Source organism: Stylophora pistillata, chromosome 11, assembly GCF_964205215.1.
Source record: "Stylophora pistillata chromosome 11, jaStyPist1.2, whole genome shotgun sequence".
NCBI classification, from domain to species: Eukaryota; Metazoa; Cnidaria; class Anthozoa; order Scleractinia; family Pocilloporidae; genus Stylophora; species Stylophora pistillata.
In genome coordinates this window covers 4,558,362-4,571,756 of record NC_142529.1, presented here as the reverse complement: position 1 = coordinate 4,571,756, position 13,395 = coordinate 4,558,362, and the positions used below count along the sequence as shown (strand labels likewise).

Sequence of the window (13,395 nt, the reverse complement as noted above, 5' to 3'; positions counted from 1 at the left end):
TTAATCGCCGACGACGTAGACTGCTTGGCATCTGTCCAACTCAAATTTGCCTCAGTGGCATCTGGATCTACCCTAGCCTTTTTTGGGGGAGGCACTTTCACTTTGTCGATCGAACGACGAAACAACACTGGGCTTGGTAACCATTCCATTTCGAATGTTCCCGGAGTTGTCGTTGTGTGTAAACGGTTAGGAATCCGAGTATCCTTTCAGTGTAAACGCCTACGAATCCGAATACTCCAAAATTAATGAATCCGGAAACATTTACGAATCCGGAAAACTCTCCTCCAGTGTAAACCTAGTCTTAAATTATTACACGACTCGGGCAGTCAGAGGGCCAACAACTAAACTCAACCAATCAAAGTGCTCTATTGCCGGTCAATATTCTCCCAGTATTGGACCGGGCACTGTCCCGAATGATACCGCACTTCTGTCCCTTTGAACTTCAGTCGTATAATAAATCTCTTATTAACTAAGCTTGCTGGGGGCCGTACTGGAAGAATATCGGCCCTCTGTCTTTTTTGTACGGACCTCGCTGCGCTCGGTCCGTACTGTCAAGACCTCGGGCTGATACTCTTCCAGTACGGCCCTCGCGCTTGGTTAATAAGATATATATATATTGCTGAAGTTGACGAGAAGACTTTACCGCCAAAACGATCATTAGGCAGGGGAGTGTGCGACTCTGTGTGATTTGAAAGCTTTACCTCTAATGTTGGGGTATTTATCAGCTTTTGTTAGCTTTTTTTAAGATAAATTCTTACTATGTCGTGTATTGCGAGAGTTGGAATTAATTTGATAACGGGTGCTGGAAAAGAAAAAGGCTTGAATCAATGAATAAAAACATGAGCAAATAAGAGCAAAGTTTGACAAACAATACATACACTTGATGCTTTATTCGTTTGCGTTGCAGCATTAGGAAAGGTCCGGACTTCATTATTAACCAATGAAATAGAAGCTGGATTACTTACGAGTTACTCGAAAGATATGACGCAAGTCATGTTTGGCGACAAATATGCAAATTTACTGCGGAACGAGTAATTGAATGATGATAAGTTATACTTATTCTCCATATTGCGTTCTACATCAACAACGCCGAGAAAGTTAGTGAAAAACCATTAACAAATTTTGTAAGATCACTTCTAACAAAAATGATGAATGCATTGTTTGAATATACAAAACACATAATGAGCAGTTTGATCATGTGCTCGACATTACTAGAGCGTTATCTTCAAAGAGGACGAAGTCCGTATCAACTATTACCATCTATTTAGTCCTTCAAAACTTGTGTGATAAAAGTGAACGAGTAGATTGACCTGAAAGTCAGGTTTTAATCACCTTAAATCTCTAGTCTAACTCACAGCAACAAGTTGGCCGTCGTTACCAGTGGCGATCCAGACCTTGATTTAAGGGGGGCGGCGGGGGTTTTGTTTGTGTGTGTTCAACTGCCGGCTTTTCTTCCCTCCGCGTTTACTTTTTTTTCCCAGAATAAGGGAGGGGAGGCGGACTCCCCGTGCCCTTCCCCCAGATCCGCTAATAGCTAATATCAGACTGCTGGCCACACGAAGGCTCATAAGCCACAGATAGTAACAACACAGTAACAAGATATAGTTACAAATCTTTATGTCTTAAGTCAGTAATTTATAATATGACAACTTAAAACAAAGACCAGGAATGGCGGAGCCCATTTTCAACTGGAGTAGAAAAGGGGGGTTGAGGGGGGGGGGGGGGGTTAAAAACAAGCGCTGGGGCGTGAATTTGTAGCGGGGTCTGAGCCTCCCCCAGAAAACTTTGAAATCTTGATCTCGAGGGGATAATCTTTGGTGTGCTGGACATATTTCCTCTTTCTTTGATTCTCTTTTATTTTTCAGACATACCTCATACGAAAACAAAATAACATGTCCTCGCAAAAGGTAAAGGCGGCTAAAGCCTCTCCAGTCTCCCAGCTCCCCCGTCCCTAAAAAAAAAGCTTATGTTTTATTGAACAGAGGTTTTGCACAGCAGACATGTTGGATGGCAGGAACAATAGATTATTTTACCCATGGGAAAAAAATTTCTTTCTTATGCAAAATATTTTCGTTGTTCCTGCCATCCAACATGGCTGCTGTGCAAAACCTCTGTAGTGATATACTAAACAGGTTGATGTGAAATTACTCATTTTTTATTTAAGATTATTCACTTTATCCCCTGTCAATCACGAAATAGATGGCGAATAGTGCTGTGAACGAGACTGTCGCGGCATTTGTGATAAGATGCTGGTAGATAAATGCTAATACTGCCTATGAACACATTCCCTTTCTCCTGTCAGCGGAGGATTGGGGTGGATACGCTCCAGGCCCTCTCCAAAGGGAAAAAGGAAAAGAGAATGAGATGAGTCTAGCTAGGAAATTCTAACGAAAGAAAGAAATGTCAATCACCCACTCTTGATGAGAGTCAAGATATCAACAGCTCCCAGTATAGCCTGTCTGGCGATCGATATCTGGCGATCCACCTCTGCATAATCTTTGGTCTCGTCGAGTTTGAAGAGGATATCACTTACACCGGGAAAACTAGAAGCACCATACAAGTCATACTTGCTGGGAGCGAAGATCACGTGACGGACCAGGCGTCTTTCTGGCAGGCCGTAGGGATGGATGAAAGCTCTCTCTACTTGGATCATTTGGTCATTGAGCCTGCGCAGTTCTGCGAAACTTGTCTCCTCGAATTTCATGAGTTTCTCCTCGACTTTGTCCCTGAGTTTACAAAAATATAACATTTGAGACGAAGACGTTTGTTGTTGAAGTTAAGAGGCTGGCTATGAATAACGATGATGATTTTAATAATATCAATATTGATAATAATAATAATAATAATAATAACAATAATAATAATAATAATAATAATGAAAATTATCATTATTATAATAACAATAATGATGATGATGAAGCTAATTATAAAGATAACTTTATTTCCGTGCTAGCAAACCTAGTTAAGATACATTATCATCCAACTACACCTAGACGAGTACAAATAACGCCATAGACGAGTACAAATATCACGCGGTATTTGTACTCGTCTATTGTAGTACCGGTTAAACAGGTTTTCTGGCATCGCGCAAGCGAATTGGATTGTAGTTACAAAAAAAAAAGTGGCGGACAATTTGAATCATATTTCCAACGACGAAGAGTCAGAATGGCTGGCAAATATAGGTCCAAGTTCATTAGATGAATCGAACGAAGAAAAACAGCTTGACGACCAGAAAATTTCTTCATTTAATGAAGAAAATAGAAACAGCAACACAACAACGCGCCAATTCCGTTCCGCTTCGCATACTTCTGTCACGCACTCCCCGTAAATAAATATCCGCGAAATTCGCCCGCACTGAAATAACAGTTTGGCGTGTTGGATAATAAATAACTTATTAGACGTTTTGTTGTGTAGTACCGCTGAGTATTTTTACTGGTTATTTGTATTTTGACTCGCCCTACGGGCTCGTCAAAATACGGTACAACTCGTAAAAAAACTCAGCGATTCTACACAACAAAACGTCTAATAAGATTTATTAAAAACTGGATCATTGGATAATGCAGTTCAAGACTTTTTATAGGCTTAGCCATTATGGTATATGAGCCAATATACCATAATCTACAAATATGGTAAGCGTACGCGTCAGCTTAAAATCAAAAGGGAGCTAAAAATTCCGGTTTCCTCTTACAAAATAATAATTTCTTTGGGGCGTTTTTAATAAAACAATTATTCCACTTGCGCTTGTTGGATATGAGATGATTATAGCCAACTCGGCGCTACGCGTCTCGTTGGCTATCTATCATCTCATGTCCAACGCGCGCTCGTGGAATAATTGTTAAATATTTATCCCTTTAGTGATAATCATATAATCTCTGCTTATGGTACCACTCCATAATCAAATATTGAGGTCATGAGAACAAAGAAAATTATCGGCAACGAGAAATTAAAGCTATTGATCATTAAACAAATTCTCCTTGTTAGTAGCTGAAGGATTGTCTAGAGAACAGAATTGTGAATATAAACTTGGGTGAAAAAGGCTAAGCCAATAATTCTTTTTACAGTTGTGGGCTTGGTGACCAAGCCTTTGAACAGGAGTGAGGCTTTGGGTGACCTTGTTATGATAGAGATGTTGCTTCTTTTCAAATGCAAATTACTTTGTTATCATGCTAACTAGATACAGGTATCTATCACAACAGGGTCACCCTTAGCCTCACTCCTGTTCAAAGGCTTGGCTACCAAGCCCACAACTGTAAAAGGGACTATTGTTTGCGAATACTTCTCATAATAGGTACATGTAGAGAAATTTTCCACGAAGAACTCTGAGATTACTTTACTTTGGCTTTAGTTCACTCTGTGATTGGTCCAGAAAACTCACACCATCTCCCCAACCAATCCGAGACGCAAAACGAAGTTTGCCTGGATTTAATTTGAATTCTCATTGGCTTATGATGAAGTGAATGGTCGCTATGATCGGCCATTGTGATCACTTAAAATTTATGTCATCAACACTCAGTTGAAAGGTGCTTTAAAACTGAACTAATCTAAAACACTGGGATTATGTACAATGCAAGAGTACTGCTCATATGCAAGAGTACCTGGCTGTTGAAAAGGTCTTTGCAGTCTCGTGGAACTTTTCAACTGCCTCTTTTAAGTAGCCCATCGAATCTGCGTAGTTTTTCAACTTTTCCTTGTAATTTCCATTCAGGGAATTTAGAGAGTTATTCAGTGCCTCTGCATAGGTTATTACATCCATCTTCAGAAGTGGTGCATCTGCGAATTGTAACAGTAGTCCGCCAGTAAGTTGGGTCATAGCCTTGTGGAACAAGAACTTTGGATCCACGAACTTTACGGTCCAATCAAACGTATCATGCTGTGAGTGGTAGACTGGGTAGAAAACCGTTTTGTTTTTGTAGCCAAAAATGTAGTAAAAATCTGCTGAGGGGACACCTGCGTACTGATAGAAAGGGGCAAAATCACTACCAGAACCCAAATCGCCAACATTCGGCTTTCCCGGGTGGGTTTTGGACGGGTTACGTTCGAGCGTAATATCAAACACGGTTTTTTTGTCATCGTGCGCGTTGGGATCGTCCACCTTCTTAGAAAAATCCAAGATGGCGTTCCTGACTAGTGGACTGCCGGAAGCTATCAGGACGTAAGTGCCAGAGACAACTGTGTCAGTGTTTAGGTAGACGACGGCTCGCTCGCCAAGCTCTTTTTGGTGCTGCTCGACCCATTCCGTTGATCCAATGAGACTGTATTCTTCTCCTCCCCAGCTGCAGATCTGTAGATTTGAACAGAACTTTAATAATATTTTGATACCAGCTTGGCTAACAATCGTAACTTAACCCTGTGATATCTCCTGATCAGACAAAAGGTTCAGCTCACCACTGGCTAGTGCGAGTTTGAGGTAAAAACTGCAAATCACCAAAAGCGCGGGAAAGCTCAGGAAAGCGTGGGTGATTGAGAAATCGCGATTGGATTCAGCCTTGCGTCTGATTGGTTTAGAGAATGGCGCAAGTTTAATTTCTCGACCAATCATAGAGTGATGTAAAGGAAAACTAAGGTAATTCCATATTACTTTCGATATCCAATTGAAAATTGCTCTGTGAGAATATGTTTCTAATTGTCTTACCTTGATAGTTCGACGTGGCCTCCATCCTGTCTTTAACAATTCTCCAAGCACACGGCCGATCTCAGCAGTCACAGAGGTTCCAGTACCAGCGTCGATTGCACCGTTCACCCAAGAATCTCTGTGATTACCAATGAGCACGTACCTGTCCGGTTCCTCGCTCCCGTAAATCGTTCCTATCACGTTATATATCGGCACTTCTTCCAGATTGTTATTTATGTCTAATTCAACTTCGACTTCGTTCTTTGTGAAGCCTGGTCCGAGACGATAGGTGATATTGAGGGTTCCCTTCCATCCTTTAGGTACCTCTGATCCTAAAACGCGCGTAAAATGAAGTAAAAGAGATTATGCCTTGAACCTTATCCAGATCCTTTGAGAAATATGTAGCGCAAGGTCTTGCTGGACTATTGGTGTAAACAATTTAACTCTCATCAGTGACCAACACAAAATTTCTCCTTACAATATTAATACAGTATCAAGCAGACAAGTGATGAGAATAAAGAAAACTATCAGTTAGGTTATTATTAGTTGATCTGATACCAAATTCTGCTAATGAACTTGATAAGCATTGTATGGCAGACAGTAAAGAGAATTACTAATGAGACCTTGGGAGTGAAAGGGTTAAGGAAGTTTTTTTCCAGTCTTGAGAAAGGCTCCTTGCGTATTTTCATATATCCTTTTTGACAAACCATTAAAAAAAGCGCTCAGAAAGGGCCAAAGAACTCAATACACCTGGATCAAGCTTCACTAAAATTGTGCAAAAGTGCTTGTGAATTGAACTGTACGAAAGGACATGGGTTAAAGCTCGGTTGAAAACCAATGCGCATGCGTTCGAAAGTGTGTATCAAAGTGCTTGCGCATGATCGATGTGTTGGAAATTTCACATTTTTCCCCCGATCGATTACCTGACATTTCTTGTAAAAAGTGAATGGCATCTCCATATCCCATAGGATGCGCCGGGATTGGGGGAAGCTCACTGTCATTGTGCGGCCTCCGATACATCCCTTCAAGTGCTGCTATAGCGGGGGTTTGGGGGTCCCCACTCCCGGGCATCGTGAACAGGGATCCCCGTTGCACCCCACTGGCAGGAAGCCATGCTTTGTTTGGATAAGTATTCTCTGGTTCTCCACCCTCCATGGCGTAATCCGCTGGGTCCGAGTAAAGAAGGGCTGCTATAGCACCGTAACTGTGCGCATTAGCAATCTGAAAAGAAGAATTAGTTTGTTTATCTTGTTTTGTTTTTTCTCAACAAAAATGTAAATTTGATGTAAAACAGCGTAAAAAAAGACAGCAAGAGCTGCATCAAAAACCACTGTTTTAACAGTAGCCTGCAGTGCCGGCGTATTTTGGGCGCACGAGTGCACATTTTCGTATTAGGCCGCCATCTTAGATTTGGTAACTGTGGAGGATTGGGGCGAGGCAAATATTTCCTCGCCCCAATCCTCCACAGTTACCAAATCTAAGATGGCGGCCTAATACGAAAATGTGGACTCGTGCGCCCAAAATAAGCCGGCACTGCAGGCTATTTTAACAGAGGAACAAGCTACTACAGGAATGTACTTGGACGCCCTCAAACTGAATAACCCAAAGAGAGACCTGTGATGCTCAAATGGAGCTCAAATATCTAATAAGATACATCGTACACTCCTATATACTAGAATCTTGGACACTTCAAGAGTTACCTTATTTCCCCGGAATATTTTCCCATATCTCATGATGGCAATTTTCCCGGTCACATTGACGTTGAGATTTTTTAACTGCATAAAGTCCTCCACTCGACCATAATTAACGTATACAAGTTCACCCGTGACTTGCCCACTGGGACTGTAACCAAGGAAAGGTTGAATAACTCCAGGTTGTGCTCCTCCCTCCTAAATGTGATAAAAAATGATAAAGTTTAGCTAATTTTGCGAAAGTTTTTTTAGTTTAGAGATGAGATGGTCAGTGTAAGAACATGTAATTCGTACCTGTTCTTCTCCTTTGACTTGGTAAATGATGCTAGCATTATTCTTATACTTGATAGTAATCCTCGTTTTCTTGACCAAGTCTGGTTTAGACAACAATGCTTTATACTCTGGTTTTTCAACTTCATCAAATCCATATTCCGTAAAACGCCTTGCAAGTTCGTCAGCAAGTTCTTTATTGCGCGGTGAGCCCGCGATGTGGGGTTTCTCGGAGAAATACCTGAAGATACGTAGACAGAACCCACATGTGTCAAATTTGATAATCTTTTCCTAACAGCCCGCGTAAAGCATGAAAAATTCATTAAACACCTCCCCCCCACCCCCCCCACCCCCCCACCCCCACACATGTGCTCTGTGCTCCTCTATGATAATGACTGAACTAACCGGCTTGAAATTTGTTCTGCACCAGCCTGCTATATTCTTCAGAAAGTAAATAGTTTGAACCGGGGGATAACATTTGATCGTGTGAGTCTGATCGTCCGGGTGAGAGTAACTCTGAGAAAGACTGTTGTCGGTTATAGTGACTGACGTTTTGACAATCTGAGCGAAAGTCACAATCAGGGTCAAGAGAGTGGCTTTTGTCTTTCGAGTTTTGTAAGTCCAGTCGTGTTAACTGAGTGCTCAGTTTAGCCCTGATGTTATTGGTTGAAAGACTCAAGTGGAGTAAGTCGGACGTGATTGGTCGGTCAGAACCGGACTTATTATATTCGATTGACAACAACTCTTCTCTTAACTCAGAAGATGTCGGTCACTACTACCGACAACAGGCCTCTCTCAGGACTACCCCCACCTGGACGATCAGATCACACGATGAAATAATATCTTAATGTTATAAATATATCTTATTAACCAAGCGCGAGGGCCGTACTGGGAGAATATCGACCCGAGGTCTTGATAGTACGGACCGAGCGCAGCGAGGTCCGTACAAAAATAGACCGAGGGCCGATATTCTTCCAGTACGGTCCCGAGCAAACTTGGTTAAGAAGATAAATGGCTGCCGGATTGAAATTCTTTCATTTAAATTCAAATTAGCCTCACTAGCCTCGCTTGAGATAATGTATTCTTTTGAATTTTGAACTGGAGAACGAGGCCAGAAAGGCTAATTTAAACAAAAGTTTAACAAAAGTTTAACATTTACTGCATCACCTTTAACAAAAGAATATTAATCCGGCAGCCATTTGTGAAAGTGGTCCATACGACTGAAGTTCAAAGAGACACTTCCCGAGTCGTGTAATAAAATAAGTTATTTCACAGGTTAATAGGATTACCTTCCTGATCATTAATGATAATAATATTTATTATCACGGAGTCATACAGGCGTAAAAATGGTGTATTTCAAGAGGCGTGCGCGATACTCGAGCAAAAACTCCTTTAAAGTCATTAAAGGCGATCATGCGGGGAAATTGTTTGGCTGAGAAATTGAACTGCCTTCAATTATCTTTGCATCTCGTGCGACAACGTTTTACAAGATGTCTCATGGATCACGGAAGGAATTAATGTCAATAAAAGCTTTGAATTACGCTTTTGTATTTTCACCGTAGGTACATATTGAATACAAAATCCCTGGGAAATTTTTCCATAATTCTTGAGTTTTCTAATCGTTCAGCGATAACTTATTTTGCTAAAGTTAGCAAATCGCCACTCTGGTGAGCTTTGGCAAATTTCCACAGATTGTTTTTTTTTCACCAGATTACGTCCTTCGTAAGTTTGATCATGATGCAGCCACACACGCAAAGTGAAGCAGCTCAGTGGAGTCACTCGCATAATTAACTATGAGCGAAGCGTATTCATAACCGTGTCGACTTACTTGAGGTTCTCTTCAAGGGCTTCTGCTTTGACGGTCGATTGAAAGATCTCATGTAAGCGCATCATATCCTCGTGCTTTTTTCGCATTTCGGCTTTCTTATCGTATCCATCAGGCCGCCCCTTATCATGGTCATCTTTTTTAGTCTTCTTTGCAAAGTATCCGATCAAGAAACCAATGATAAACACGAGAATAACAATAACAAGGGCACCGATACAGCGAACCCTTCGCTGTTTTTTCTTTTTCTTGTAAGTCAGCGCAACATTATCATCCATAGCGGTAACGTAACAGTGATTTGGGCCGAGCTACGGAGCAGGTATTGACTGTGAATTTACACAAAATACAAGGAAGACAACGCCTTCAGCATGGGTCCTGATCAAGAAATGCTGGCGCTGCCGCAATGTTATCCTTCGTTGCACAGCTTTTGTTATGCAAATATATTGCTTTATATATTGGATATATCAACAAAGTTGAAATGGTAAATTGGCCACCGTAACGATTACAAGAGCTGACGTTTCGAGCGTTAGCCCTTCGTCGGAGCGAATAGAGGAATTGTGGGTTGTGTGTGCTTTTAAAGGCAGAAAATGGAGCTACGTTATTAGGGACCTTAAGAAACCACGACGGCGACGGGAACGAGGACGTGGAAAAACAAGAGATCTGATTAGCAGAACAATAGCTCAGCACGTGCATTTTGAAACTTTGTACATTTCTTAGCCGTCCTATGCAAGACAACAAAGTGAAATCGCCCGATTAAAAAATGAATTTCTACTCTTAGTTAGAATTTCAAAAATGGCTGCAGGAGCTTACTGTCTCATACAGCGCCACAGCTCAACTTCAGCATGACGTATCAAGTAGCCGTTGAGTTCCAAATGGAAGTTAAGATAATTTGCCGTCGCGGTTTCGGTTCACAGACGACGCAAATTAAGTCTTCCCTGGCGTCGCCGTCGTGGTTTCTTAACGTCCCTATTGGTGGAAACATGGCAACGAGAAAAACACGAATAAATTAGTCGAATGAAAAGCGTTCGTTGATACCAGTGGGATTTAGACTGCCGGTTTGAAAGATGAGCGACTGTTCAAGAGTTTTCCGGCTTTCCGTGCTACCTAAGTGTAAGGAAAGACCGCAGATTGCCATATGTTGCTTAGAATGATTAGGTAAATTAAAATGTCTAGCGACTGGTTTCGATGTGTCCTTGTCATTCCTTTCCACGTCGCGAAGGTGTTCTCGGAATCGGTCAGCCAGTCTTCTGCCTGTTTTGCCGATGTATATCTTTGTGCAAGTTATGCAATAGATACATTGGCGGAGGTGCACGTGAAGTGAAGTGAAGTGAGCTTCATATATTGGTTGCCTTTCTAAAAATACAAATTGGGACTAATGGAACTTATCGTGACTTCGTTTCCTAATCAACATTATTGTACGTCACGTAGAAAATCTGTTGTCTGGCTGTTTAGCTTGGATTTTTCTAACTATTCATAAGATTAACAAGTATGCAGTAAATGGTTTGAACCCGGGGGTAACATGTGAAGGTGTAGTCTGATCGTCCGGGTGAGTGTAGTCCTGAGAAGGACTGTTGTCGGTGGCAGTGACTGACGTTTCGACAACCTGTGCGGAAGTCATCATCAGAGTCTCTGATGATGTCTCCGACTCTGATGATGACTTCCGCACAGGTTGTCGAAACGTCAGTCACTGCCACCGACAACAGTCCTTCTCAGGACTACACTCACCCGGACGATCAGACTACACCTTCACATTAACAAGTATTTTAGCATCTCAAGAGCGAAATCACTAGACCGCTAGTTTCAAAAGAAAAGGTCAACACGCGTAAATGAAATTCGACTTGAAACACTAATAAATTTGCATTAATCAATCTGACCACTTCGGGTTTTAAACTTAGCTGGAGCCATCGTTGATCCCACCACAGGTGGCCCAAGCTCTGTCACAGGCTCCTTCACAGTGAATAATTAAAGAGTTTGTTACAATGAATATATGAAGTTCATATATTTTGAACTGCGGTTGTAGATAAGTATGATGCATGATCCTCGCAGTAAAGAGCGCTATTTATGCAATAGCGAAAATCAGACCTGAAAAAAATCAGGCCTGTACGGGATTCGAACCACTGACCTCTGCGATACTAGTGCAGCGCTCTACTAATTGGTAGACTATTTTCCATGCCCCCTTTTTCCCCAGAACTCCTTGCGGGACGCTAACATCAATCTTTTTTTTTTCACTTTTTTTTCCACCCGCGCGATGGACTTCGCCGAAAAGAAGGACTGAACATACTCTATCGTTTTACCAATGTGGATTTCAAACCTACACGACAAACTCTTTAATCAGACGTACTTGATATAGACTTGCTATTTCTGCCGCCGGTCGTTATGGAAACCGTCAAAACATTTTCAAAATATAAACATTGGTTCAATACAACGTTAAACATTTGAGCCAACAAGAACTTTGATAGCTTAATTAAAACCATATCTTAATTCTTATCATTTTCGCCCGTCTGAAATTCATGGTAATTCGAAACATACTTGAGACACTCCCAAAGCCTACAGGTTTCTCTTACCTATCTATTTTACTGTACTCATTTTAGATTTTTCGTAGCTGAAAGATAAAATCTTAATTTCCTCCATACCTACGAGCTAATCATCAGGATTTAAAAAGAAAACAACTATGACAAAAATGCTAACAGTTAGAGACTTCTTAGTGGCGCTCGTTAAGCCGTTTTACTAAGTACGATCGTCTTTTACGATGTCCCTTATGGCGGGCCACGGTACGATCCTCTCGGAGTTGATGGCAATAACAATCGCCTCTTTCGAACCGGTCTTACAGCAAATAAACTGATTGCAAATGGATACCACGCCACCTACAAATTTCAAGTACATACTATGTCTATAGTACATACTTGGACAGATGTTTTATGAACCACTGTATATAGTGATATATAGCCGTCGGAACTAAACGAACAGGTTTGGGTTAAAAGTGTCTGATTTTTGTCGACCTAATTGTAAAATCTCCGATTTCATGCCACCCTGATGAGTCAAGGATAGCCGTGCGTATAGTTCGTACGTTCCGCTATTGCTGTGCGTTACTTGGCAAACGAAAAGAACTTCATAGTGTGGTTTTTCGACCGGAAAACGCTTAAGGTCGCCTCAAGACTTCAGGATATTTACTAAGGGAGAAGTCGGTATGGATAACAGTCTCGTATACAATTGTAATTGATAATTCTCTCGTATACAACTCGAGTAACTTATTTTGCCAAGATTGACATGACATTATATCATGCAGAAGATGGAGCCATGTATGATGGACTCCTACTTTCTAATAACTCTGCAAAATTAAGTCATTGTTAGCTGACACGCAGGTAAATGCAAGTAACTTTATTCGACGCGAGGGCGGAAATTCAAAGGTCTCTTATCGTAACAACGAAGTTACTTACTTACTTGAGGTGTTCTTTAAGTTGTTCTGGGTCCACTGTGGATTGAAATTTCTTGTGAAAATTCATCATTTCTTCCTGTTGCTTTTCAAGCTGTGCTCTTCGCTGAGATTTTTCATCTCCAGGTTTAATTGTGCCTTTCTGATTAGCATCCTTCTTATCTGACTTGTTGACTCCAAAAACTCCTATCAACATTCCGATGGCAAACGCAAATAGGATCGCAACAACTGCGATGGCAATAATGAGAATCTTTCGATTCTTTTCCATTGCTCCCGGCTTTTCACCCTCTTTTTCATAACGGGCCATGTTACACAAGACGTTTTCGTAGTACACTATGTTACCGCTAAGAAATCTGCGATCTGGATGTCAAACTGCGGGTGCGTTGAATGCTCTACTGACTGTCAATAACAAAGGGTCAAATTTGATCCTCTCTTCTGACAGACTGTCCCACAGTAAATGACGCTGCGCGCCAGGTCTAAAAATAGATATGTCATCTTAGGACCCTCCGCTGGTTTAGGACAAACACTCGTAGTCTTTACAAGGAGTTGTATGCGAAACGTGTCAGAA

The 13,395-nt window shown here is 41.3% G+C and overlaps 1 protein-coding gene across 2 annotated transcripts; it reads right to left on the bottom strand.

Annotated features, from left to right (window-relative positions):
- Window positions 1-2,139: 2,139 nt before the first annotated feature.
- On the bottom strand, window positions 2,140-13,240 carry LOC111322624 (putative N-acetylated-alpha-linked acidic dipeptidase). Of its 2 annotated transcripts, none has more exons than XM_088737907.1 (7): window positions 9,401-9,810; window positions 7,597-7,813; window positions 7,312-7,500; window positions 6,535-6,832; window positions 5,633-5,943; window positions 4,596-5,281; window positions 2,140-2,726 (listed from the first exon to the last, which is right to left on the bottom strand). In XM_088737907.1, exons 1-7 carry the CDS (start codon window positions 9,670-9,672, stop codon window positions 2,408-2,410), a joined length of 2,292 nt encoding a protein of 763 aa, XP_088594033.1. In that variant the 5' UTR covers window positions 9,673-9,810; the 3' UTR covers window positions 2,140-2,407. The 2 variants fall into 2 exon arrangements, with proteins under 2 accessions (XP_088594033.1, XP_088594032.1); XM_088737906.1 differs by lacking the exon at window positions 9,401-9,810 and adding an exon at window positions 12,836-13,240 and having other exon boundaries at window positions 2,389-2,726.
- Window positions 13,241-13,395: the final 155 nt, after the last annotated feature.

What these genes read in the sequence shown, in the direction of transcription:
- LOC111322624 (XM_088737906.1), bottom strand. Translation starts at nt 13,134, where the DNA reads ATGGCCCGTTATGAAAAAGAGGGTGAAAAGCCGGGAGCAATGGAAAAG. An exon ending in AAGTCAAAGGAGAAGAACAG is followed by an intron (nt 7,501 to 7,596) that starts GTACGAATTACA and finishes TATCACATTTAG; the next exon opens with GAGGGAGGAGCACAACCTGG. An exon ending in GGCCACGTCGAACTATCAAG is followed by an intron (nt 5,282 to 5,632) that starts GTAAGACAATTA and finishes TCAAATCTACAG; the next exon opens with ATCTGCAGCTGGGGAGGAGA.